The 24869-nt window shown below is 44.2% G+C and overlaps 1 protein-coding gene across 1 annotated transcript in view; it reads right to left on the bottom strand.

The window, feature by feature from the left end:
- Positions 1–24869, bottom strand: part of COL4A2 (collagen, type IV, alpha 2) — a 220499-nt gene that overhangs the window by 147892 nt on the left and 47738 nt on the right. The window contains exon 4 of the mRNA XM_011989799.1: positions 21856–21936. Coding sequence (XP_011845189.1) covers positions 21856–21936 — 81 coding nt within the window. The remainder of the gene's footprint in view (positions 1–21855; positions 21937–24869) is intronic.

The following is a 24869-nucleotide window of genomic DNA, read 5'->3' as shown; positions in this document are numbered from 1 at the left end:
CACTGGGGTGGGTTTTCATGTGACTTTTCACGCAGGTGGCATTTGCTTCAATTATTTCCTTGTAAAAGAAACTTTACTGATTATTTCTGTTTCTTGGAAACAACTCACTCCATTTAGTATTTTCTCTTAGCTCTTTAAATCAATCTTAAAAGGCCTCCTGATTTAGCTGTAATTCCAGAATCTTTCTCTCTCTCAGAGAACCTCCTGAGGCGAGAGACCTGGAGGACAGGGCCTCGTTCTGTCTCATAAGGCCGCAGGTGCACCTTTGGACCATGGAGGGCCTCGGTTTCCTCAACCGGGAAAGCAGATTCGCTAGTATATTAGGTCCTTCCTACAGCTACAATTCTCTGAATTTGTTCCATACCTATTTTTTTTTTGGACAAAACTTTTATACTCCCTTGTCTCTATTTCCTTACATCTCAGTTTTATTTACAAATGATTTGACCAGCAAATCCTTGAAACTTAAGGTTACGCCAGTGAAGACCTTGAATAAAGGGAGACACAATTAAAGCTGCTGCATCTCATTTTAGCCAAGAGAGCAGAAATCTCTGCTCAAAAAGAACAAAAGCCAAATGAGGCCTATTGAAGTTCTTCAGTTCACGTTACATCTTGATTCAAGACACCTGGGCTATTCCTTTTGCCAAAACTGTGTAAAATGTGACTGTGGTTTTAATATTCTTAAAGGCCGTGGGTTATACTTCTGTTGAATTCCCACAAGTCCTGTTTGTTGTTTTTCAGAACAAACCACTCACTTTTCCAAACTGGGTTTTGATTGCTAACAAGAGAAACATTTTGACAGTATACTTTTTTTTTTTTCCCCCCCAGAAAAGTTCCGCGAAGAAGCAAGTTTTACTGAAATATACTTGTGATATGTTCAAATTAGGTCTGAACAAAACCATTAAGTATTAGGCTGAATTTTATAAAGCATGTATTTGGATGATTTTACCTTCTTTAACATGTTTTTCTATTATCTCTATTTTTAGTATTGTTTCACCAAGGTTAGCTCAACATAATGAATTTCTCCATAGTCAAAGCCAAAAAAATGAAGGCGGGGGAGGAGTTTCTGTAAAGAGTTGGTCCTTGGGGATTATTCTGAAACGCTTTTCCTGAGTCAAATGATTTTAATGGCATCACAATTCCCACCCTCCTGATTCCCCATGGAAAGTCCATTAGTTCAGGGGAGCTCCAATCCAACTGGGGGTGGGGTGGGCACACCCAGGAGCAGCTGCAGGGATGTGCTGGGTCCTGGGATCGAGAAGGATACAGGGAGAGTTTGTGCCCTTGCTCAGTGTACCTCCAGAGCCAGCAAGTAAACTGGAGGGTCAGGAGAGTGACCAGGCAGAAAACGCAGGCAGGAGTGAGGGCTAGGCTCACCACAGAGGAAGGACAGCTGCAGATGAGCCAATAATGACAGATGCAACCAACACTGCATCTGGATTAAAGCACTCTGACCCCAAACAAGGGCAGAGATGGCATCTGTTGCCTGGAGAATAGAGATGTCCTAACCAAGAACCATCTGACAATGCACTCTGGTGAGCATGAGCAGAATGCCACAGCTGGCATGGTGGTGTAAGCAAGTCTCCCCAGCCCCCCCTCGCTCTTTCAGGTGTGCAAGACACACCCCACCCAAGTCTCAGCTGGTGGGATAATCAATAACCGAACATAGTGACACTCAATGTAAGAAGTAAAATTAAAGTTTTCCCCTGAATAAGATGAACCGCACTGGCCATTCCAAAGATCACTGAGTGAAGACAGGTCTAGTTCCATATTGCAGCAAGAAAGATCACTTTTAGGATATGTCTTCTAGGCATACAATGAATTATCTGCTTCATAACCTGGCCTCACCATGGCAGGCAGGATGTGTCAGTCTCAGGAGAACACCTGAGGCTGCACTCGGCTTGGCCTTGGCTCTCCAAGGGGGTTTCAGGAAGGTCCTTGGGGGCCTTGAACTCCAAGTAGAGCCCCTGGGCCAGCAGCTACCATGTCACTGGGGAGCTTGGGGCAACTGCAGAACTTCAGGCCCCCCTGAGCCTGCTGCACTAGCATCCGTGCTTTACCAAGGGGCCCAGGCTGCTTCATGCACATTGCAGTGTGAGAGGCATTCCTGTTGATAATTTGCAACATGAAACAAATATGTAATGTAAAAACTATGATTTTTATTAAAAAAGTAAAGTTTCCGAAACCCAATAAAAAATTTGTTAAAACCCTCAAAACTATCAGAAAAATAGTGATTTTTTTTTGGGGGGGCGCTAACGATTATTAAATAATGAATCACAATTCATCTACCAAGAATATGAATCGAGGCAGTATGATTAAAATGAAGTTAAGCAGGTCAGAGGCTCACGTGGTATCAAGCAGCAATCACAACACTCAATAAAAAGAGGCTCTCACCTTCCAACACAGACAGTTCCAGACTGTTGCTCTGCCAGCACCAGTGAAGGGGGTGGAGATAAGAGACCATCTCCTTGCTTATACCTTACCTAGTTCTTCTCAGTCAGATCAGAAGTGATACATAAGAGATTTAGGAATGCATCTCACACCATCATGAACAAGCAGGAGGCCACTCTCGATTGCAAGCTATCGTGTCTCCCCAAATATCCCTAAGCCAGTGAATGTCAGATAGTTCTTTCCTTAGCAAAAATTTTGTTCAGCTGAAATCGACACTGTGATTCTACTGTTGCTTACTCTGCATAATCATGTATAAATTACCCAAATCAGAACAGAGGCTGACAAAGCCTTTATTTACTCAGGGAATGTCAAAAGCCCAGGAAATGCTTCTGCAGCACAGAAGAAAAATTAAATGAATAAAAACTTGTAGAGACCACTCCTGTATAAAGATGTAGCATAATCATGATGATTTTCTCTGTCAATTTTTTTTTTTTTTTGAGACGGAGTCTCGCTCTGTCACCCAGGCTGGAGTGCAGCGGCGTGATCTTGGCTCACTGCAGCCTCCACCTCCTGGGCTCAAACGATTCTCCTGCCTTAGGCTCCCAAGTAGTTGGGATTACCAGTGTGCATCACAACACTAAGCTAATTTTTGTATTTTTAGTTGAGATGGGGTTTCGCCATGTTGGTTAGGCTGGTCTTGAACTCCTGACCACAAGTGATCCACCCACATTGGTCTTCCAAAGTGCTGGGATTACAGGCATGAGACACTGCACCCGGCTCTATCAAAAACTTAAAAAGACTCAAGGTCCAAAATACCTCCTTTATGAGACTTTGATGGGAGCCTTATTTGCTGGGATGCTAGCCCACAAACCCAACGGCCCCCGCAATGCCCAACTGACTGGCATTTTCCGTCACTTTGAGGATGACTGTTGTGCAAGTTCCATAGAAAGAGAAAACATGATTGTATCCAGCATTTGTTGAGCCTCTGCACAATGACAGGCATTGCGCTGATCTCTCAATAACATCACCACATTGGAGTTGCTGGAGGCAGTAACTATGATTCCATTTTCAGAGGCAGAATTCGATGGCAAAGGGGAACATGGTTCACCCAGGGGATGGGACAGAGGTGTAAGGGCTGGAATTTGATGCCGAAGTCAAGATGCTTACCCGGTGAGCCATCTTCACACCCGAATGGCGAGAAGTATCGCATCTCAGAGTCCAATTGGGCAACAGCTCTAACCCCACACATCTCATAGTGAGGAATGTCTTCTATGTGCCTTATTTGAGTAGATAAGGACTAAGGTAAAAGGGCCCCAGGAAAGAAAGGGCTTAAAATCAGGAGCTATAAAAATTACTTTTAGGATTAAACAATCCTCTAAGGAGATTAATTGGCAGAGCTACACAATATCTCCCCTTGACCTTGAGGGTAAGACTTGAACAACTTCCAATGCATTCAGGGTGTTCCTGACTCAGGAATGCTTCTGAAGAGGGGAAAACTATCCACTTAATGAAACTACAGAAGTATAATCAGCATGAGGTTAACAGAGTCAGGGGTGGGGCGGTGGGGCAGAGCAGGAGAGCAGGAGGAGAGGGGTAACTGGTATGGATGGAGATGAGGAAAGCGTTTGCTGTATTTGGAGAACCTTTCTGGTTTACAAACAGGAGATTCCCTGTGAGCAAAGAGGAAAGCACAAAGAGCCAAATCGACTTGCCAATTCCTGGAACAGAGCTGCTTCCAAAAGAGGAAAGCGAGTAGGACGAATGCAAACAGATGGGGCAAAGGATGGATATTTAATTCACAAAACTGTGGCCTTACACACTTTTGCTTCTCTGGTTTAGTGATTTTGTTTAGGGAAAGAAAGAGTTGATGTGGAAGTTATAGGTTGACAAAGAAAGAATAATTCTGAACAACTGAGTTTCAAGGTGCAACATCATAACCAGATTTTCAAGGATGCCTCTCAGGGAAAGTCAAGTGTTGGCTCCAGATCTCGGGTCAGAGTTTGGTTCCTTAACTCTCTAATGATATGATTTTGGGCAGCTCATGTCATTGTTCTTCACTGAATTTCCTCCTTGTAGAAGGGGGTTACATCAGGGAGCTGTCCTAAGGAGGAAGTGTGAATGGATGTAAAGTGTCCCCACCGTCCCTGGGCCACTGTAAGCTGTCAATCAATGCTGGGTAGGTATCATGACGATGCATGGTGACCCAACGGGGCATCATTTTCTCCTTTTTCCTCTAACTCATACCAAGTGCTAAAATTGGACATGACACGATTACGATGAACATTAATAAAACTTCAGTTCAGTTGAAAACTCTCAAGCTGGATAATCGGTGGAGTTACTCCAGGGCGCCAAGTCTCTACTGTGGCCATACAAAAACCGACCATGGCTGCACAGGGCTGCATTATATCTTTGAAGAGCCTTAGGATCCAAAAGGGGGTAAAAATAAAACGGATGCTGCACCTTGGCATGTGCCTGATTAACTTACACTCAACAAGGGATAAGGAAAACACAGAGGCAGAAAGAAGCCAACTCCACAGATGCTGGAGGATGGAGGCATTAGGATGTCATAGATTCTCAGGCAAAGTTTGGCAGAGTTTGATATAATTTTAGGGATACCCTGGATTTCTATGTCCTCACACACCCTGCGGCTTGGATATTTATCTCTCACATGCACAACCAAACATGTGTGAGCAGTGGCTGTACCTGGAGGCCACTTTATTCAACACAGGAGACACCCCTGAGTGTGACTAAGCCACACATAAGGACAGGAGAGAGCAGCCTTTTGCTTAAATCCTAAGTTTTACCTAAGTCTAACAGCTGCTTCACATTTCTTATTAGCTGATCATATCAGGAGGACTGTTCTATAAGTTGTTCTGATTTTTGCTTTTTAAAGAAAAGTAGTCAAATATTTCACTACCCAAAGCCCTCTACCACAGATGCCCTCTGAAGGCGAGATTTAAAACGTTCTTAAAATTGTACTTGCTACCAGTGGTCCAACTAAATATCAACTCTGTGAAGGTAAAGAAGGTTAACATTTGTAAAATATTTCCCTACCTATAAAATGCATTCACAACACAGTTGGTATGGGTTGGGTGGCAGGTAGAATGGAAAACCTACAGTTTGGGGTGCTCCAACAATACGAATATTCTGCAGCCCACATGTGCTATTCAAGTGGATCAGACACCCCAAAGGAGTCATAGTGCTGGCCGAAAAAACTTACAACGAAATCATTATGCTTCCTTTTAAATTGTGAAAACAGGTAACTGACATCCCAACTCAGAGAAATATTATGTATAAAGAAATAAACTGTTTAGTCACTAAACCACATGGCTAGTAAGAAATGGGTACACAGCCACACAGCAGCCAACATACATCAGAACCCATAGCAGAGCTTGGAAATAAAATCATGTGAACCAGAACAATGACCTTCCATGACACGCATTGTGCATGTCCCAGACAATGGGAAATTTAGATGAACAAACAAAAGACAAACAACAAAACCTGTCCAAAGGCATAGGAAACACCTGCAATTTTTAAAATGGAACAAGACACTAATGATTATTTCGTATGAAGCTTTTAAAATAATATTTGCTTCACTGTAGTGGCCACAGAGTAAGATTTAAAGCACTGTAAAAAAATCAATTAAATGATATCTGCAGTTTAAGTTGGAAATTTTCTGTCTTTTCAGGTTCTCTCTCTTGGCAACAGGAGAAGAGATCTTTACAAACAAGAAAAAAGCTTGCCCGCCTTCCAGCAATGACACACATTGAGAAAGAAAGGCAATGATACACAAAGAGTAAAATGTCTCCAAATTTGAAACAATAGCATAACACTGATTATTTTTATTAAAAAATAACACAAGACAAATTCCAGAGAAGAGAAACTCTACAGGATGACACTTCTCATTTCCACATTCCTGACCTGTCAAAGACAGACTTACGAGATTCTGAAATAGCTCACAAATCACATGAAGGAAAAATGGGTCAACTGGCTTGGGGTTCAAAGACGGAAACATTATTATTTTTTAAACAAAAAAGTCTGTTATAGGGTTTTGGGAAAGTTTACTCTTTGTGCTTGATCCCATCCCCACACAAGGTCCTGTGCCTCCTCTCTCAAGGAACCACCTCAACAGTGGAATGACGGCCGGCCCGGTGTGGTGGGCTCTGAAGACAATGGGATGTTGTCAGTCATTCATCAACATACCCCGTTGTTCATGCTTCAGTTATGTTTTAAGTTCCTGTCAACCAGAGTAAGGACAATTGGAAACCCCCTGAGTGGGATGTAGCATTCTTACAGAGAGAGAGAGAGAGAGGTGGGCGGAATCTCCCAGCTCCTCAGGGTGCAAATGTGGTTCCGGCCTTGTCCACCCACTCCTGCCTCCTTTCCCATCCATGAGCCAATTCCCTGTCTATTCATTTCAGGAGTTCCTATTGTCTCAAAGCCAACAGCATATAGAGATCAGTAGGATAAGAGCTGAGGGAGACGGCAGAGCCAGCATCAGACCCCAGGCAGAACAGTCTGCAGCGCCCAGGCTCCCAGGCTTTCTCATATCCCAGAGGTCCCCACTGCCCACCCTGCACTATTCTCAGTGAGCAGGGAGTATCGATGCTCACGGCAGAGCTATGAGGGGAGTGCCTGATGGTTTCAAAACCAGCTATTGTTCAAAACACGTAGGAACATCTGGCACAGGCTTGATATAAAAACATGATAAATTTCAAAAAGCAACAGTGTCTTCTAATAAAGTTGCAGGACATTAAAAAAACACACACTGGGCTTCATTTTAAGTTCTCAGATAAGATTAAGTGCTAAAAATAACTAAAATCCTATATTGAGCACTAGAAGTTGAAAAGATTTTCTAGGACAGTACATTGTTATTCTCCTGGAAACACACGCATACAGAAAATACATAAATACTTGGTAAATATAAGATGTATACAATTTCAGAACACAAATGTAAATAGATCTAGGTACGCGTACATGCATACACACATATGGTGCACATTATGTTCACTTTAAGATCCTGAGCTTCTTTATTGTGCTTTAATAGTGCTCTTGCCCGTATGTATCTTAATTCTAGGAATAATTAATAATTAATTCTATGCAATAAGATAATTCCAAAGGCTTCTCTTACTATTTCAGCGGCTGCTAGAAAAGGATGCGGGGTGCTGGTGAAGAACCCTTGTCCTCCATAAATGCCAGTTTTAAAGGACGCATCTTATTCGTCTTTGTGATTAAGGGATTTCCATTACTCATCTTTCCTTCCAAGATAACTGACATTTTTGAAGGGCACCCCTTTTGTTAAACTTTATTTCCTTTTACTAAAGAAGTCTTTTTAATCTTCTGGAATTAAGGAGCTCATTTCCATCCACAAAGTTCTTTTTGTTGACTTCCTCAGTCTGATTATTCGACTTGAGGGTATGCAGATGGCTGCATAGCTATCCCTTTTCATCCCTGCTATCCTCAAAATAAAGTCCCAAAAATACTAGTAGGAATTAACATTCAGAAATCTCCTTTTTGGTCAATAGCCATCTTCACGGACTGTCTATGAATCAGATCAGTATTAGACAAGCAAGAGAGAGGGAGAGAGAAAAATCAAGGCCAGAAGAATACCCTCTACTTCCCCATCTCCACATCAGCAACTTTAGCTGCATCTTTCCACAATTTAACAGAAATCAAAACAAAATCCTGAATCAAGTTCAAAAATTAAGTGCACAAGTGGAAATCCAAGAGTGAAAAAGCAGAAATTTAAAAAAAAAAAAAAAACCACAAAGCCAGGCGTGGTGACTCACGCCTGTAATCCCAGCACTTTGGGAGGCCAAGGTGGGCGGATCACAAGTTCAGGAGTTCGAGACTAGCCTGGCCAACATAGTGAAGCCCTGTCTCTATTAAAAATACAAAAAATTAGCCAGGCGTGGTGGCAGGCTCCCAGCTACTCAGGAGGCGGAGGCAGGAGAACTGCTTGAACCCGGGAGATGGAGGTTGTAGTGAGTTGAGATCGCGCCACTGCACTCCAGCCTGGGCGACAGAGCGAGAGTTTGTCTCAAAAAACAAAACAAAACAAAACAAAACAAAACAAAACACTTGTTGAAAGAAGAAAAAAAAAAAACTTTTTTTTTTTTTTTTGATAGAAATACATTACTAGTGAGCCAATGCAATGCAATAACGTGCTTGGTAAAAGAGGGTGATGTGATTTGAGGACAGAGTTTTAGAAGCACAGCTTCCAAATCCAAGCGGAAATCACTTCACTTCACTCCATGTTGATCAGGCAGCAGCTAGAAAGTCAAGTTGAAATCTTAAGGCCAAGACCTAAGAAGAAAAGTGAGACGCTCAGAAGAAGGTGATTAGAATGAGGTACAAGTTTTCCTATGAAGTCAGGGTATATTGCAGCTATTGATAATTAATACTTTAGGATGGAAAAGATTAAATAAATCATGTTCTTCCCTACGCTGTGCTGCGATCAATGAATTGAAGAAAGTAGGGTTGGACTGAGGGCTGGTGGGTAGATGATGGGAGAGAAGGCTCATCTGTGCGATGGGGAGCTTTGGGGTGAGGCTGGCTGGAGTCATCCGAGTATCATTGAGGTATCTGAGTTAGTGCATATTTGTAAGGTAGGGCGGGAAGGGTGGGATTTCTGAAGAGAAGCAGGCATGTGTGAAAGCTAAAATTTTCCTACGTTACAATTTTATTAACCATAGCCTATGCCACGGTGCCAGCTGTTGAGTGCTGCTGATGGGCATTCTGGTTGGAAGCACCACTTGTCCAGTGTTAACAGTGCTCTTGCCCATAGCATTAATAGTGCTCTTTCCCGTAGCGTTAACAGTGCTGTTGCCCGTAGTGTTAATAGTGCTCTTGCCTGTAGCGTTAACAGTGCTGTTGCCCGTAGCGTTAATAGTGCTGTTGCCTGTAGTGTTAATAGTGCTGTTGCCCGTAGCGTTAGTGCTGTTGCCTGTAGTGTTAATAGTGCTCTTGCCCGTAGCGTTAGTGCTCTTGCCTGTAGCGTTAATAGTGCTCTTGCCCGTAGCGTTAACAGTGCTCTTGCCCGTAGCGTTAATAGTGCTGTTGCCCGTAGCGTTAATAGTGCTGTTGCCTGTAGCGTTAGTGCTCTTGCCCGTAGCGTTAATAGTGCTCTTGCTCGTAGCATTAATAGTGCTCTTGCCCGTAGCGTTAACAGTGCTGTTGCCCGTAGCGTTAACAGTGCTCTTGCCTGTAGCATTAATAGTGCTTGCCTGTAGTGTTAATAGTGCTCTTGCCCGTAGCGTTAATAGTGCTCTTGCCTGTAGTGTTAGTAGTGCTCTTGCCCGTAGCGTTAATAGTGCTCTTGCCTGTAGCGTTAATAGTGCTCTTGCCTGTAGCGCGTTAGTAGTGCTCTTGCCTGTCGTGTTAGTGGTGCTCTTGCCTGTAGTGTTAATAGTGCTCTTGCCTGTAGCGTTAGTGCTCTTGCCCGTAGCGTTAATAGTGCTCTTGCCTGTAGTGTTAACAGTGCTCTCTATGAATGGTGTGAGATTTTAATCACAATGATTGAAGCTCATCAGAAAGTGAGTGCTCCTTATCTGACATGCTTGGGACCAGAAGTGTTTTGGATTTGGGAGTTTTTTGAATTTTGAAACATCTGCATATACTTACTGGTTGAGCAACTCTAAACTGAAAAATCTGAAATCCAAAATGCTCCAACGAGATGACCTTTGAGCGTCACGTCGGAGCTCAAAAGGGTTCTGATTTTGCAGCCCTTCAGATTTTGGATTTTTGGATTAGGAATGGTCAACCTGAATGGCCACACTGTAACTCTAATTGCATTACTTATTCATTTATTTATTTATTGAGACAGAGTCTCGCTCTGTCACCAGGCTGGAGTGCAGTGGCGTGATCTTGGCTCACTGCAACCTCCAACTCCTGAGTTCAAGTGATTCTCCTGCCTCAACCGCTCAAGTTGCTGGGATTACAGGCATGCGCCACCACGCCCAGCTGATTTTTTTTTTTTTTTTTTTTTTGTATTTTTAGTAAATACCTGGTTTCACCATGTTGGCCAAGACAGTCTCCATCTCTTGACCTCGTGATCTGCTCGCCTCGGCCTCCCAAAGTGCTGGGATTATAGGCGTGAGCCACTGCGCCTGGCCTAATTGCATTATTTTAGAGTTCTTGGATTTCACATTAAACATCTTAATGCTATTATTTAGCTCAGCCCCCCTTTTCTTTGGCCTTAGTTGATTGGGAATTAGAAAAATAGCTTAAATATAATACATTAGGGCACTAATATAACTATTCTATCATTTGCAGAGATTATACATGTTCTCAGGATGCTTCTTGACAATACTGGCTTTCTGCAGTGAAACCTCGTCCGCTCAACTCCTACACAATCCTTGAAGATGAGCAGCTGGGTATCACTCCCCGGTCATCTCTCCCCTTCACTCTTTACAGTGAAAACAAACTCATGACATGCTGTCCAGACAAGCAATCATTTCTAGAAAGAGGTGAAACTGATACGGAAATAGAAAGAAACCTCCTCTCTTTCTATTTATTTTCTCTAGAAAGCATGCTTACTTTATGTCTAGTCAAAGGCATGTCTACCATTAGGTTTCATTTAGTGGAGCTGTGAAATGAAGCTTATTGCTTTGAAGTTTTAAGTGGGACTGAAAGTCTCTAAGTAAAACCTTATTTTGAAGAAGAGGAACTTTCTTAGTTCAACTTTTGGGAGTTGGATACGTAAAACTTTTAATGACTTGAGGCCTTTGTGAATTTTACTCTGGATATATTTAAACCTACGCCTTTTTCGTCTTTCATTAAGTTACCAGTAAAGTCTGTCCAATTTCTCTCCCTGGAGTCCTTAGAACAGAGTGGATATTCATTGGTCTCCAATGCATTCTTCTGTCCTTCCTGAACACGGGGCTGGGAGAAGACGAGTCAATGTTCTAGACCGATAATTCATCATTCTTCTAAGAAAAGGCCAAATATTTGTAAAATTTCAGGTGCTAAATGATGAGGAATTTACCCCAAGGCCTTCGAGTGCAGGAAGCCTGGCTTCCTGTTTCAGAGTTTTGCTTGAATTTTCTGGACTGCTTATTCAATCCTCTCTTTCTTTCAGGTTGCAACGGTATGGTCGGTTGGGGCTGTGGACATGCACAGTAAAATCTGTTAAAGATTTATGGATCTTGCCCTCTGTGGCTGGCATATCCCAGCTGCCTGAGGGTATAAGATCTGCCACTTCTTTAAGCGGGGTTGAAATGAGTAGTATGCTAAAAGCGACACAAACCAAAGCGAACTGCTTCCTCCAGACTCATAGGATTCTGTTAATTTTGCTCTAAATTAGTGGAAACTCATCAGTCCTTAAAGACCATGGCAATATTCCTTTCACCAAATCTGAGAAAGGCTGGTTTCATTGACAGATGCTACGCATGGGTGCAATGCACAAAACTGATTTTGATAGTAAGGTTCTCTTGACATACATCTCTTATTTCCATAAGACTTTTACAATGCCAAAATCACCACCTAAAGTGCATTTTCTTAAAAATAATTACTACCATGCAGAACTAAGACATGCCACAACTTTAATTTTCATTAGAGAGAGATCACCCTCACTATAGAATTCATCCAACCTTCAGTTGCTTTATTCAAAACAGACTTTAAGAGGAAGAACTGTAATAATGCCTCACAAAGACAACAATTTAATAGAAAACACGGATGCTGACAATGGAGCCAAGAACTTGTTAGGCCAAAGATATTATTTACCCAACATTAATTACTTCCATTTTATTTTGTTCTTTTTCTTTTTCTTTATTTCTGGTTCCAAACCTCTAAGAGTTATTCACCCTAACAGTGTTTTAGACACAAAAACTTTTGTTCCTACGGCGGGGATTTTTCACGTGCTCACAGTGGCTTCGCAGGAAGCTGCCATCGATACGGGGCTGGCATCGGGTTCCTGGGAGGTGTCCGGCTGCTGCCATTCTCCTAGAATGCAAACTTCTAGGCTGGACACAGAAAGGAAAGGGACAGGGGTGTTTTAATCTTTCTAATCGGTGGGGACATGTGGCCTTTGGAAGACCCGCTTTGTCCTTCCCAGGTGAGTCAGACCTTGGACGCCTTGAGCGCTTCAGTTGTCTACACCACAATGAACAAATTTGGGTGAGATGCCAGAGGGCTCAGAAGTGCAGGCAGCTCAGGGCCTCAGGTTGACCAGTTTCCGAAGGACATTTTGAAATGACAGTTTCATTTAAAAATACACTTATTATATGTTCATTTACCCTAATGCCAATGATAGTAATACACAATGTACGCAGCATCTTCACCGTTCGAGGATGAAGGACACTAACCATGTCCTTCTGATTTAATGATGGACAAAATAAAGCAGAGATGAAGGGACCCCCATTTCCTCCTCCCTGGGGTTCCTCCTTCCTGGCGTACCCACTGCGTGCCGCATTTAGGTGGCAAATTCAAAGGCCCCGCAGTGAGGAAAATGTGCGTACAGTTCCTTGGTTTGATCATTTCTGCCATTTTCTCCCCTTGGCTATTATTTTACTGTTTCCAGAAGAAAACAACCACCGTAATTTCAACATGTTGCAAAACAATCTAGTGGTTTTCTCTTTATTATTAAAGCAGTCTCGTAGAAGACTGTTTACAGACAGGAACGTTTAGACTCTTGTATAGACCACCTCTAAAGGACCGCTGACACAAACCCCACTGGGAAGACTGACTGTGGACGCTGTTTCTCCACGAAGGTACCATAGCTTTAGACATTCTTCCTGCTGCATGAGGGAAGACAGATTCAGAGAAAACATTTCTATTCAAAGTAGGTTTTAGAAAGCATCTCATGTCAGGTAACTACTATGGTCTGGTCTTTTAGAAATCCTGCAATTGTTTACTAAGAATGAATTGGAAGCCAAGAAAACAAAACGATGGTCTTTGAAGATTGCCATTTCTTCTCTAACAGAGAGGGGGAAATGATTCAGTGCTATACTTGTCAAAACTTTCCATCAGATGGTCAGAAAGAAGGATTTCGAAAGTCAGCGTTTTCGTTTGGTTTATAAGAATGCAACTGTGAATTCCTTTTACTCTAGTTTATCAACAGTTCTTTGGAGTCTGTGTGAGGTGTTTAACCAAGACATGAAATAGCTATTATTATCTGATCTCAGCTAACCTGTCAATCTGATGGAGTGTTCAGCTTCGGAAGTGGCATTTTCTTTCATGTCCTCCATCCTAAGAAAGGTCCTAGCTTCCTTTTAGCAATGGAGTTTTACATTCCTTCAACACTCAAATATGTATTTTCTATCAGCTACTGCATGTAAGGCACTGATCCAAGAGAAGGGAAGAGTCAATGAATCGGGAAGGAGGCCCCAGCAGCAGGGGCTGCAAGGGGGCCAGGGTGACTCTTGGAGAGCCAAGGGTATGCGTGGAGAAAGGGGAGGTGCAGAGAGAAGGATAGGGTGAGGAGTGTGCAAAGCTCTGGAAGGCCCATTTGAGCAAGGTGAGAAGCCCTCAGGAGACTCATTTAAAGAAGTCATGTGTCCTACCCAAGGTCACAGAGCCCTTTGTGACAAAGTCTTGAGGTTCATACTTTGGTGCTCCATTCAATGAGGATATAGTTCTAATTAAAGAAAATGCCAGGCCAGGAACAGTGGTTCACGCCTGTAATCCCAGCACTTTGGGAGACGGAGGCAGGCGAATCACCCGAGGTCAGGAGTTCGAGACCATCTTGGCTAACATGGAGAAACCCCATCTCTACTAAAAATACAAAATTAGCCGGGTATGGTGGCGCATGCCTGTAATCCCAGCTACTCGGGAGGCTGAGGCAGAAGAATGACTTGAACCCAGGAGGTGGAGGTTGCAGTGACCCGAGATGGCACCACTGCACTCCAGCCCAGGCAACAAGAGCAAAACTCCGTCTCAAAAAAAAAAAAAAAAAAAAAGAGAGAAAATGCCTTGAAAGACAGGAAACTTGGCCCCTAACACAGGCAGTGGATTATGCATTGCCACAGTTGGCTACTAAAATTTAAAAACAATATGTATTCATTCAACAAATATTTAGTGTATATCTATCATGTGTCAGGCCCCACGTAGGCCCCAGGAATACAGAAGTAAACAGAGCAGTCATCTTCTGGAGCTGTGGCTATGCGAGTACTTGAGGTGTGGCTAGTGAACGGAAGAACTGAATTTTAAATTTCATTTCATTTTAATTAATTAGAACTGAAATTGAAATAGCTGAATGTGCCTAGCAGTTACCATACTGAACATCCAATCTCTGTGAGTTTGCAGCCAGGGGTAGAGGGAGGATCTGGGGAGAGTGGAGAGCCAGGAAACTCATAGAAAATGTGTAAGACTATTCTAGACAGTAAATCCTGGATGAAAAGAAAATACAATATAAAGTCAGGGTTTCAGGAAAGTAAGACCAAGATGGGTGACCTACTGGGCTTAAATATTTACAAAAAGAATATTTTCTGAAACTTGGAGCTTCAGAACATAATGCGGCTCTTTCTTTCCATTGAGATTTAACCATTTTCTTGAAGTGGGACTTAATAAACTGTCGTAGAATTGAGTTAATTATGCACCTGATGAAGAGAGAAGCAATTACAAATTTCTGGCCCCTCCTCCACTCGCCATCCCACCCCATATGATAAATATTTTATGTCAAAAGAACCATTATAACACCATTGAGGATGTGATAGAAAATGGGCCAGTCTGGAGCTCACCCACAGACCCAGTTGCTGCAGCACCAGTTGCTGCAGCCCCTGCAGTGCTGGATGAGCCAGGCCACCTTTGCTCCAAAGCCACACTAAAAATAACTGCGTGGTTCTGAAAGTGAGTGAGAGCTATGTGCAGACAGGTCTATAAAAGCCTGGAAGCCAAGTAGTGTTTCTGCTATGTCTGACTAATTTCTTGCCCTTTCTGTGCAGCGTGTAAAATGCTGGAGATTTCTTTTGCTAAGGATGCTGGGCGCACCATTAAAAAGTTTCTGTCTGGAAAAACTGCAGGTGGTTTGCAAAGAGGTCTGATACAGCACTGACGTTTTTATTCCACACAGGCACACATCTTCAAAGAACTAAGACAGAGGCTGGGTGCGGTGGCTCACGCCTGTAATCTCAGCACTTTGGGAGGCCGAGGCGGGTGGCTCGCCTGAGGTCAGAAGTTTGAGACCAGCCTGGCCAACAGGTGAAACCCCATCTCTACTAAAAATACAAAAATTTCAGAACCCCTCCAGCCACGGGAACACCCACATGAAAGCACCACTGCTGCCCGGGCCTTGCAATTCTCTCCTTGGGGTTTTATTTTAAAATCCTGGCTCTCTACACAGAAGGGTAAGGTTTATGATTGGCAATACACAATAGAAGATGCCGTTGGCAAGACCACTGCTCTCCTTAGAGGGAATATCTTGCTAATGGCTTTGCTTCATATCTGTGTGGGGCATCCTCTCCTTTCCTTCCCGGAGGCTGGGAGCTCATTTTTTTTTTCATCTCGAGATGACCCCTCTGAGCTGACAGCAAGAGCCAAAGACAAGGAATTTTCTTGGCTTCTCATTATCTGCCTCCATCCCACTCCGAGCACCCATTCCCTCTTCTCTTGGCGGCTTTTTCTGCTCAGTTTCTCTCTGGTTTCTTTTACTTTGATTTACATTGTTGAATTTAAGAAATCTGGTGAGGCTAAGGATTATTTGACCCAAGTCCAGGGACCCATAGACTGTGGGAAACTCTCAGTCACATGAAAAAATGTACTCACTAAACACAACTTGTTGCCCTGCACACTCAGCCGCTGCTTACTTGAGCGAGCTTGTCAATTGCAACCTTCCGGAAGCATGGTCTCCAGGCTCTCAGCTGCAGCTGCCAGGCCACAGGGGGCACTGTGGGTCCTGCTTGGATGCATGCTGAGTGATGTCGGGACCTACACTCAGTAGTTCAGGGGCTGACAACGTGGGTTCTCTTTTCCCTGTTGTCGTGCGGCAGAGCCATCTGCCCATCTCCCTAGTTCCCAACAAGTTGGAGTTATCCAACCAGTCTTCACATTTACTCGTTTCTGGAATACCCAAGTGCATTAGGACACAGGAGGTACCCTGTGAAGGTCGATGTCCTTAAAAAAATTAAAACAATCTATCTGATCAGAGTTTATGGTCAAAAATCAGATGTTTGGGGGGAACAGGAACCTGGCTAAGTTATTGAAATAATGAACTAAAATTAACTTTACTTGGAAAAATCCAAGACTTTTACAATCTTCTAGGTGAGTTAACAAGCAAAGCAAAGTCGTCTTCTCTGTTGACTCCGATTTCCTACCTGCCCCTCTACTGCTTTCTATACTATTAACCTTTACAGTGCATGGTGCTGATAACTCTATTAGAAATTCTGTAACTGAAACTAACTTTGATGCTTTCCATTCAACTGCCTTCCATCTCCATGCTGTATAAAGAAAGAAAACTGAAAAGAGAATAGAAAAAGAAGGCTGGGTGTGGTGGCTCACACCTGTAATCCCAGCAGTTTGGGAGGCTGAGGTGGGCGGATTGCCTGAACTTAGGAGTTCAAGACCAGACTGGGCAATATGGCAAAATCCCATCTCTACAAAAAAAAAAAATACAAAAATTAACCGGGTGTGGTGGTGCATGGCTGCAGTCCCAGCTACTTGAGGGTCTGAGGCAGGAGAATTGTTTGAGCCTGGGAGGGCTGCAGTGGAAGGTGCTAGGGGTGGGCAGCCTTGTCTGGATGATTGCCTGGTATTCAGTGGAGGGGTAAATCTGAGAACATGCAGTGCCAATGAATCAGAACTTATAATTTATAATTATTCCAATATACTTACTAGAGATTATTTGAAATACAGACCCTCACATAACAATAAAGTCCTGATCATTTGTTAAAGTTATTTTTTTTAATTCACAAAACAACTGAAGAGGTGGTTAAGAGAGTTAACTAGGGAAGCATAACTCTTGCATAACGGGGGGAAACTCCCTTCTCATGCTGCCTGTGTTCTTCCCTGCACCCCGGAGAGCCTCACTCTTCTAGGCTGACACATGGGAAGAGGAGTACGGACACAAAAGACGATTATGCTGGAAAAAGAATTTGTCTAAGTCCCCAGACTTGAGTTTTGTTTTGGACTCTACCACAATCTGGGTGTGAGATTTGCAGAAGCCATTTCCCTCCTGAAGTCAGTGTGCTCCTATGTGAACTACAGGACATGGGTTGGCTCCTGGCTCAGCTCCTCCCAGCTCTGCCCAGGGAGGGGAAGTGGGCCGTGCCCAGCAGCTGGAACACAGCTCCCGCCTTGCCTCTTCAAGCCTCAACTCTGTGGCTTGCTGGAATTATCTATGGGACTGGGTGGTTCTGTCCGGGAAGCAATTCTCTCCCTGCTAGGAGAGTGCATCACTCATCGCCCAAGGATAGAGAACAAAACTCCATAAATTTGACCCAAAGCTCATTCACTGGTCACATGAGAATCCATTTGGAACTGGAATCCATAGTATGCTTGTGATTTCTGCTTAGTGTCCAAAAGTTATCCAGTGACGTACAACTTCCGATGTTGGCTGTCACCATGGTGATGCACAGATGAGCTGGGGTACCATGCCCATAAAAGGCTGAGCTAGCCAAGGGCTGGGGCGTGGCGAGTCTGCAGCCAGGCATTTCCAGGGCTGTTACAGTAGCACCACAGGGAAAAGAGACGGGAGTCACCCCAGGGGAAGCTGTGGGAAAGAACAAACTATGCGCACAGCCCTTTCAACAGCAAGCTCTGTCCAGCTGCTATTTTTATGTATTATCTTACTTCAAAAAAATACTATCAATGCAAACGTAGGGCAGACAGAGCTCTGCTTCTGCAAGAACGCATTTGGGAAAATCTGTTAATTAAAAAATAGTTAAGCCACATGCACTGGATTTGTAGTCTTGAAATAGATACTCTATCTTAAAAATGTTTTAATACAATAGATGCAACAGTCCTGAGGGTAAATATCTCCTGTAACATACAGGAGACTATCTCCAGGAATATACTCTGTAGAAAATGATAAATGGCATCACTGATCTCTTTCTTACCTTTTATCATCAGCCATTTCTATCGCTTTATTGGTGAATGTCCAGGGTCTCACCTGAATTAACAGGGCAGCCTGTGTGCTGATTGTTAACACACCCCAGTGACTGGCTCTGTGTGGTCCCTTGGCAGCATGGGTCTCGGCCCAGTGAAACGACAGTGTCAAGCATTACGCAGTACCCAGAGGTACAGGTACAACCAGATTTCAGGCCGCGTGAGCGCTGCGCGTGCACAGTGGATCCCACAGTCCAGGCCCCGGGGCAGGGGTATCGTTTGCCTCTGTCTTTTGTGCAAGCCTTCACACAGCTGCCAATCACAGCCTAATTGGATGAGTGTTGATAACCCGTCTGAATAACCAGCGGAAAGCCAAGCACACACAGAGTTCTGGATTACTCATGTTAATCACATTAACCAGAAGGTGTCGATTTTTCATTTTACTTGGCAAACTACAGAAAGAGACTCAAGGTGTTTCCTTCATTAGGGACACTGGGAAAGAAAAAGGTCTCAATGCCTGCACTGTGACTTCACGAAATCACAGAGCCTTGGGGATCCTTAGAAATTCCCTCTTAATAAGCTCATTGAAAAAACCTCTGGCATCACGTAACAGTACACTGCTATGCAGATGCCATTATATATTGAAATAATCTGAACTAGCTATGTTTGCTGAAGAGTAAAATTCTCCTAAAGGCATTATGGAAAATGTTACTATGTTGATTCTGCATTAAATAATCACAGAAAGTGAAAAGGAACAGACCCGGTCACCTCTACTCAGTTTGTTTGGGTTCTGTTTGTCTGATGACATGGAGAAGAATGCAGAGTCCCGCTAGACAGTAACTCCATCCCACACAGCTAGTCTCGCAGATACGTGTATACCACCAATTCTATCCATGCCCATATAAGGCTGAGTCAGTCAAGGGCTGCGGGGTGGAGAGTCTGCAGTCAGGCATTCTCATCACTGCAGCAGAAGCATCGTTGCGAAAATCTATAGCATGGGACCCGGGGGAATTTTACATCTCGTGAAATGGCTTCCATAAACTTAAAAATTATTTAGCCTTGTTAAGTGCTGATAAATGATCTTCAACCAGCAATTTCTAAACCATAAAGTCCCCACTGCAGGCAGAGGAATGCTTAACCAAAACAAAAATAACTGCTTTGAGAATTGCAACTAATGATGAACACAGCAGGTGGAGAGACGGGAGCCTTGATCCAAGGGGCAGGAAGCCTCCTCAGTTGTGATTTTTGACAGTGAAATAATGATCGGTCACAGGTCAGCAAATAGGATGACAGCATTTATAAAGAGGTTCCCTATCACGAACTGTGGCTGCTTGATTTTGTCGAGCGGACACAGGAGAGGAGGCAGCGGCGTCGCACCCCAGCCCCGGCGGCCAAGCTCCAGCAGAGGGTCGTTCCTCCTGGCAGGTAAGGATGGGGAACGGCTACGTTAGAAACTGACTTCAGGATTCAACTTGGGGAAACTCATTTGGACACCCAAGGGCTGTTATAATTTCTGATTCCAACAACAACAGGGCAATGCAGGGAAGGGTTTCCAGTTGCCTTGACAACCTGGCATTTGCCAAACGAAGGTGTAGACAAGCATGAGTCCTAGGGCAGATGCATGAGTCCAGGGAACAAAGGCAAGGAGACTGTGTCATACAACAAAATGCTACTCCCTACACCTTCGCAGATGCAAGATGGACTTAAACGTGCACATATGAATAATAATTTTTAAACCACGTAACACCAAGACTCAGTTTTAAAGGCATCAGTTTTAAAGGCAACAGAATCAGAGACAAATCACTTTGACTGAACATACTAAATCCAATATTAGGGCAATATTTCAAATTCTGTAATGATGTAATGGTGATAATTTGGGGTACCCTTTTTTCCTCTTACTTATCTATCAGATGGACCACATAAAAGACATTCAGGGAATGAGTATTTTCAAAGTGAGAATTGTTAGCAATGATACAACTGCCAGTACCCTCTAGTTTGTATAACTATATTGCAGTATAAATGCAACTAATTACGTTTTTCTTTACAGAATATTTTTATGACATTTTTGCTTATGTAAAAGTATAAAACATCATTGCTTTACATATGTACATATAAACACACATGCAAACACACATATGTACTTACAATGAACAATGAACGAAAGAAAAGATGCTTGTGAAAATTAAAATTGTTCTCAATTTTGTAGGAAAGTGGTATACATTGACCCAATTTTGCGTTATATTATTGTTTGTTCTAGTGGAAGAGAATACAATTGTATTAAATTTCTTAGCAAAGTATGCAATGACTTAATCAGGCAATTTAAGACACTCCCATTTCCCATGGAAGTACAATTAGGCAGCGCATCACGACTTTTTGGTCAACAACAGACTGCACTGAAGACAGTGGTGCCCTAAGATGACACCAGATCTGCCCAACGCATGACTCACATGTTTGTGGCGGTGCTGGTGTGGACAAACCTACTGTGTTCCTGGCTGCATCAGAGTGTGGACATGCAGTTACATGCAGTGTGTGACACCTGGTGAGAAGCAACTGTGTCCCTGGTTTCTGCATTTACTATACTCTACCTTTTATCGTTATTTTGGAGTATACTCCCATTTATATGCTAAGTGTAAAATAGCCTCGGCAGATGCTTCAGGAAGAATCCAGAAGAAGGCATTGTTCCCAGAGGGGAAGACGGTTCCATGCGCGTTACTACCCGGAAGACCTTCTGGTGGGACAAGATGTGGAGGTGGAAGACAGTGACAGTGATCATCCTGAGCCTGTGTAGGCCTCAGCTCCCACGTCTGTTTCTTTGTTTTTAACAAAAAAGTATAAAAAGTAAACAAAAAAAAATTGAATAGAAAAATCATTGAATAAGAACACAGAAAAAGGAAACACGTTTGTACAGCTGTACAATGTGTGTTTTAAGCTAAGTGTTATACAAAAAGAGTCAAAAAGTTTAAAAAGTTTAACAGTTTGTAAAGTAAAAAGGTTATAGTAAACTAAGGTTAATTTATTACTGAAGAAAGAAAAATACTGAAAACGTAAGTTTAGGGCCGCCTAAGATCCAGCGTTTACGGAGGCTACAGTGGTGCCAGTCACGCCCCAGGCCTTCACATCCACGCGCCCCTCACTCCCTGATGCAGACAGAGCAGTTTCTAAGTCCCGCAAGCTCTGTTCGTGGTAAGCGCCCTATACAGGAGTCCCATTTTAAATCTTTTTACTGTGCCTTTTCTGCATTTAGATATACAAACACTACTGTGTTGCAATTGCCTACGTGTAGGTTTGTAGCCTAGGAGTGACAGGTTCCATCACATAGCCTGTATGTGTAGTAGGCCACACCACCTAGGTTTGTGTGAGTACTCTCCAGGATATTCAAGCAATGACGAAATTGCCCAGCCACATGTGTCCCAGAAGGTATCCCCGTCATTAAGCGAGGCATGACTGTATGAGGAAGATAATATTACTTATTGCAATGCTGTGACTTACACGTCCACCTTTCTCAGGGTAGCACTGGCAGCCCCCGCTGCAATCTCTTCCTCCGCACGGCACATCAAACTTCTTCACACCCTGCAACAGTAAAACACAAGGCAAAGAAAAGTTACCTAAAACACTGCCAACTACGACATGTATTAAAATATCATCGGTTGAGATTCCTTCCAACTCTAGAAACTATTCATTCCAAACATTCAATAAGGCTTTATTAAAAAATAGACTAACTTTTAGAGCAGTTTTCAGTGCACAGCAAAATCGAGTGTAAGGTCCAGAGATTTCCAATATACCTCTGTCTCTCCCACCTCCGAAGCTCCCCACTATCGACATCCTGCACCAAGATGCACAGGTTGGAACCAACCTGTGCACTGGTTACAATCACTGAGTCCGCATGCATCACCGCCACCAGAGTCCACAGTTGAGACCAGGGTTCACCTTTGGTGCTGTATAGTCTATGGTCAATGAGCCTTTAAATAGTGCCCACTAGGCCGGGCGTGGTCGCTCACGCCTGTAATCCCAGCACTTTGGGAGGCCAAGACGGGCGGATCACAAGGTCAGGAGATCGAGACCATCTTGGCCAACATGGTGAAACCCCGTCCCTACTAAAAATACAAAAATTAGCCGGACATGGTGGCAGGCACCTGTATTCTCAGCTTAGGAGGCTGAGGCAGGAAAATCGCTTGAACTCGGGAGGTGGAGGTTGCAGTGAGTTGAGATCATGCCACTGCACTCCAGTCTGGGCCACAGAACGAGACTGTCTCAGGAAAAAAAAAAAAAGTGCCCACTAAGTGCCAGATGCCAAGCAAAGTCCTGGACCTCCAGCATCAGGAGAACACTCCCAGAATCCGGATCCATGTGAAGAGAGGAATCAGGAAGGAGCAGGCCTGTGGCAGGCATGAGAAACTCCGGGGCACGGGCAGCAGCTCTGCCTTCTGCCTGGACATGTGGAGCGTGCGCCTGGAGAAAATGCTTGCGAGGAACCCAGAGAGGTGGGCAGGAGTGGACCACCATGGAGGGGAGGAGGTGGCGTTGGTGCAAACGGTGGCTCCCTCACGGGACAGACATCATGGTGATCAGAGGGAGGGCCGTGTGAGGAAGCGGGACTGGCAGGACTGGCAGGTGCATCTGGTGGGATGCCAAACCCTCGCCTGCACCACTGATACCACTTTCGACTTCAACGGAGGGGCGTTGGCAGAGTAAGTCCACTTCCTTTCCCCTTCGCCCTGTGAGACATACTTATGCTCAGAAAGGAGGAGGAATGCCGGGAAGAGGCTTTTCTCTGGACCTATTCAGGCAAGTGGGTGACCCCACTGAGCGTTTCCTCAGAGAAGCAGATACAGCCCTAAGTGAGTCAGTGGGAAACGGAGGGAGTTCCCTGGATGGACAATCCCGATGGGGCAAAAAGGTGTTTCTGATCCTTGATCTCAACATTCAGTTCAAAGATGGACTTGGAGATTGGGCTACTGGATAAGCACCTTAGCTCTTCCTTTCGGATTGTGACAGTATTAAACGTTTTGAGATGATGGCAATCAGAGTGACCCTCTTTTCTCCCCTTTCTGATCAGCCGGGCCTCAGCGCAGGCCTCCTCTCCCGACAGATGAGCTAGTACAACCTTCATTCTACAGGTGAGCCAGTGCTGCCCTCCCCGCTATACAGGTGAGCTAGTGCAGCCCTCCACCCCCACACAGGTGAGCTACAGTAGCCCTCCCCCACACACAGGTGAGCTAGAGTAGCTCTCCCCCCCTCCGACACAAGTGAGCTAGTACAGCCCTCCCCCACAGGTGAGCTAGTACAGCCCTTCACCCCCACACACAGGTGAGCTAGTACAGCCCTCCCCCCACACACACACAGGTGAGCTAGTGCAGCCCTCCCCCCACCCACACACAGGTGAGCTAGTACAGCCCTCCCCGCCACACACAGGTGAGCTAGTACAGCCCTTCACCCCCACACACAGGTGAGCTAGTGCAGCCCTCCCCCCACACACAGGTGAGCTAGTGCAGCCCTCCCCCACACACAGGTGAGCTACTGCAGCCCTCCCCACACACAGGTGAGCTACTGCAGCCATCCCTCACACACACAGGTGAGCTAGGGCAGCCCTCCCCACACACAGGTGAGCTAGTGCAGCCCTCCCCACACACAGGTGAGCTACTGCAGCCATCCCTCACACACACAGGTGAGCAGTGTCTCACAGGTGAATCTTAATCTACCTTTTCACCCTCAGCCAGCCTTTGTCAGCCTGTCTGGAGCCTCCCCATTATCACACAGTCATACCCAAGGGACCCTGCACAAGGCTGGCTTCTGGTGTTCACGGATTCAAACCTTATCATGCAAGTAAAACTTACCAGATGACAGAACCCTTTCCAATGTAAGCAAATTGTATTTTACCACAGCCTTTTCACTCTCTTCTGAGTTAAGTCTCAATGACTAAACGGGACTATCACCTGGGGACTCCCTCTGTAAGTTTTTTTGTGATAGCAGGTCTGCTGGAGCCTTCCCCACTCCTGCCACCAGCTGAATGTCCATGTAGAGGTGAAGTGGCATGGCCAGGCCCATTCTGCCACTTCCGCCCAGCAGAGTCTTCCGGACAGTCCAGGGCAGGTGGGCAGGACACGTAAGCTTCGGACCCAAAACCTCCTGGCCAGAGTTGGCCTCGGGTCCCAGCAATGACACCACATTCCTTTTGTATGGGTAATTTTGCTTTTTTTCTTTTAACTAACAATTTTCTACTAGAGAAGTCTCATTTGAGAGTTTCACATTTTTTTACGTTCTTCTTATAATTCTTTACCTAATATAGTATCTGGTGCATCAGTCGCTACCATTAAAAAAAAAACCCCAAAAGTTGGAAAGTCCCAAACCCTTTAGAGAAAACAGTACCTTGAAAGCCTTTCACATTTCTTTTCAGTTATCTTTTTATCTTTTTGTCTTGAGTGAGGTAATGAGGCAGCTGGAGTTTATGGTGTAAAAGTAAACATATATAAAATCCTCTCATGCCCTTAAAATAGGATCCTAGG

This window comes from Mandrillus leucophaeus, unplaced genomic scaffold (genome assembly GCF_000951045.1).
Source record: "Mandrillus leucophaeus isolate KB7577 unplaced genomic scaffold, Mleu.le_1.0 Scaffold363, whole genome shotgun sequence".
Classification (NCBI taxonomy): domain Eukaryota; kingdom Metazoa; phylum Chordata; class Mammalia; order Primates; family Cercopithecidae; genus Mandrillus; species Mandrillus leucophaeus.
The sequence above is the reverse complement of the archived record's forward strand: the minus strand, read 5'-3'. Positions and strand labels throughout refer to the sequence as shown.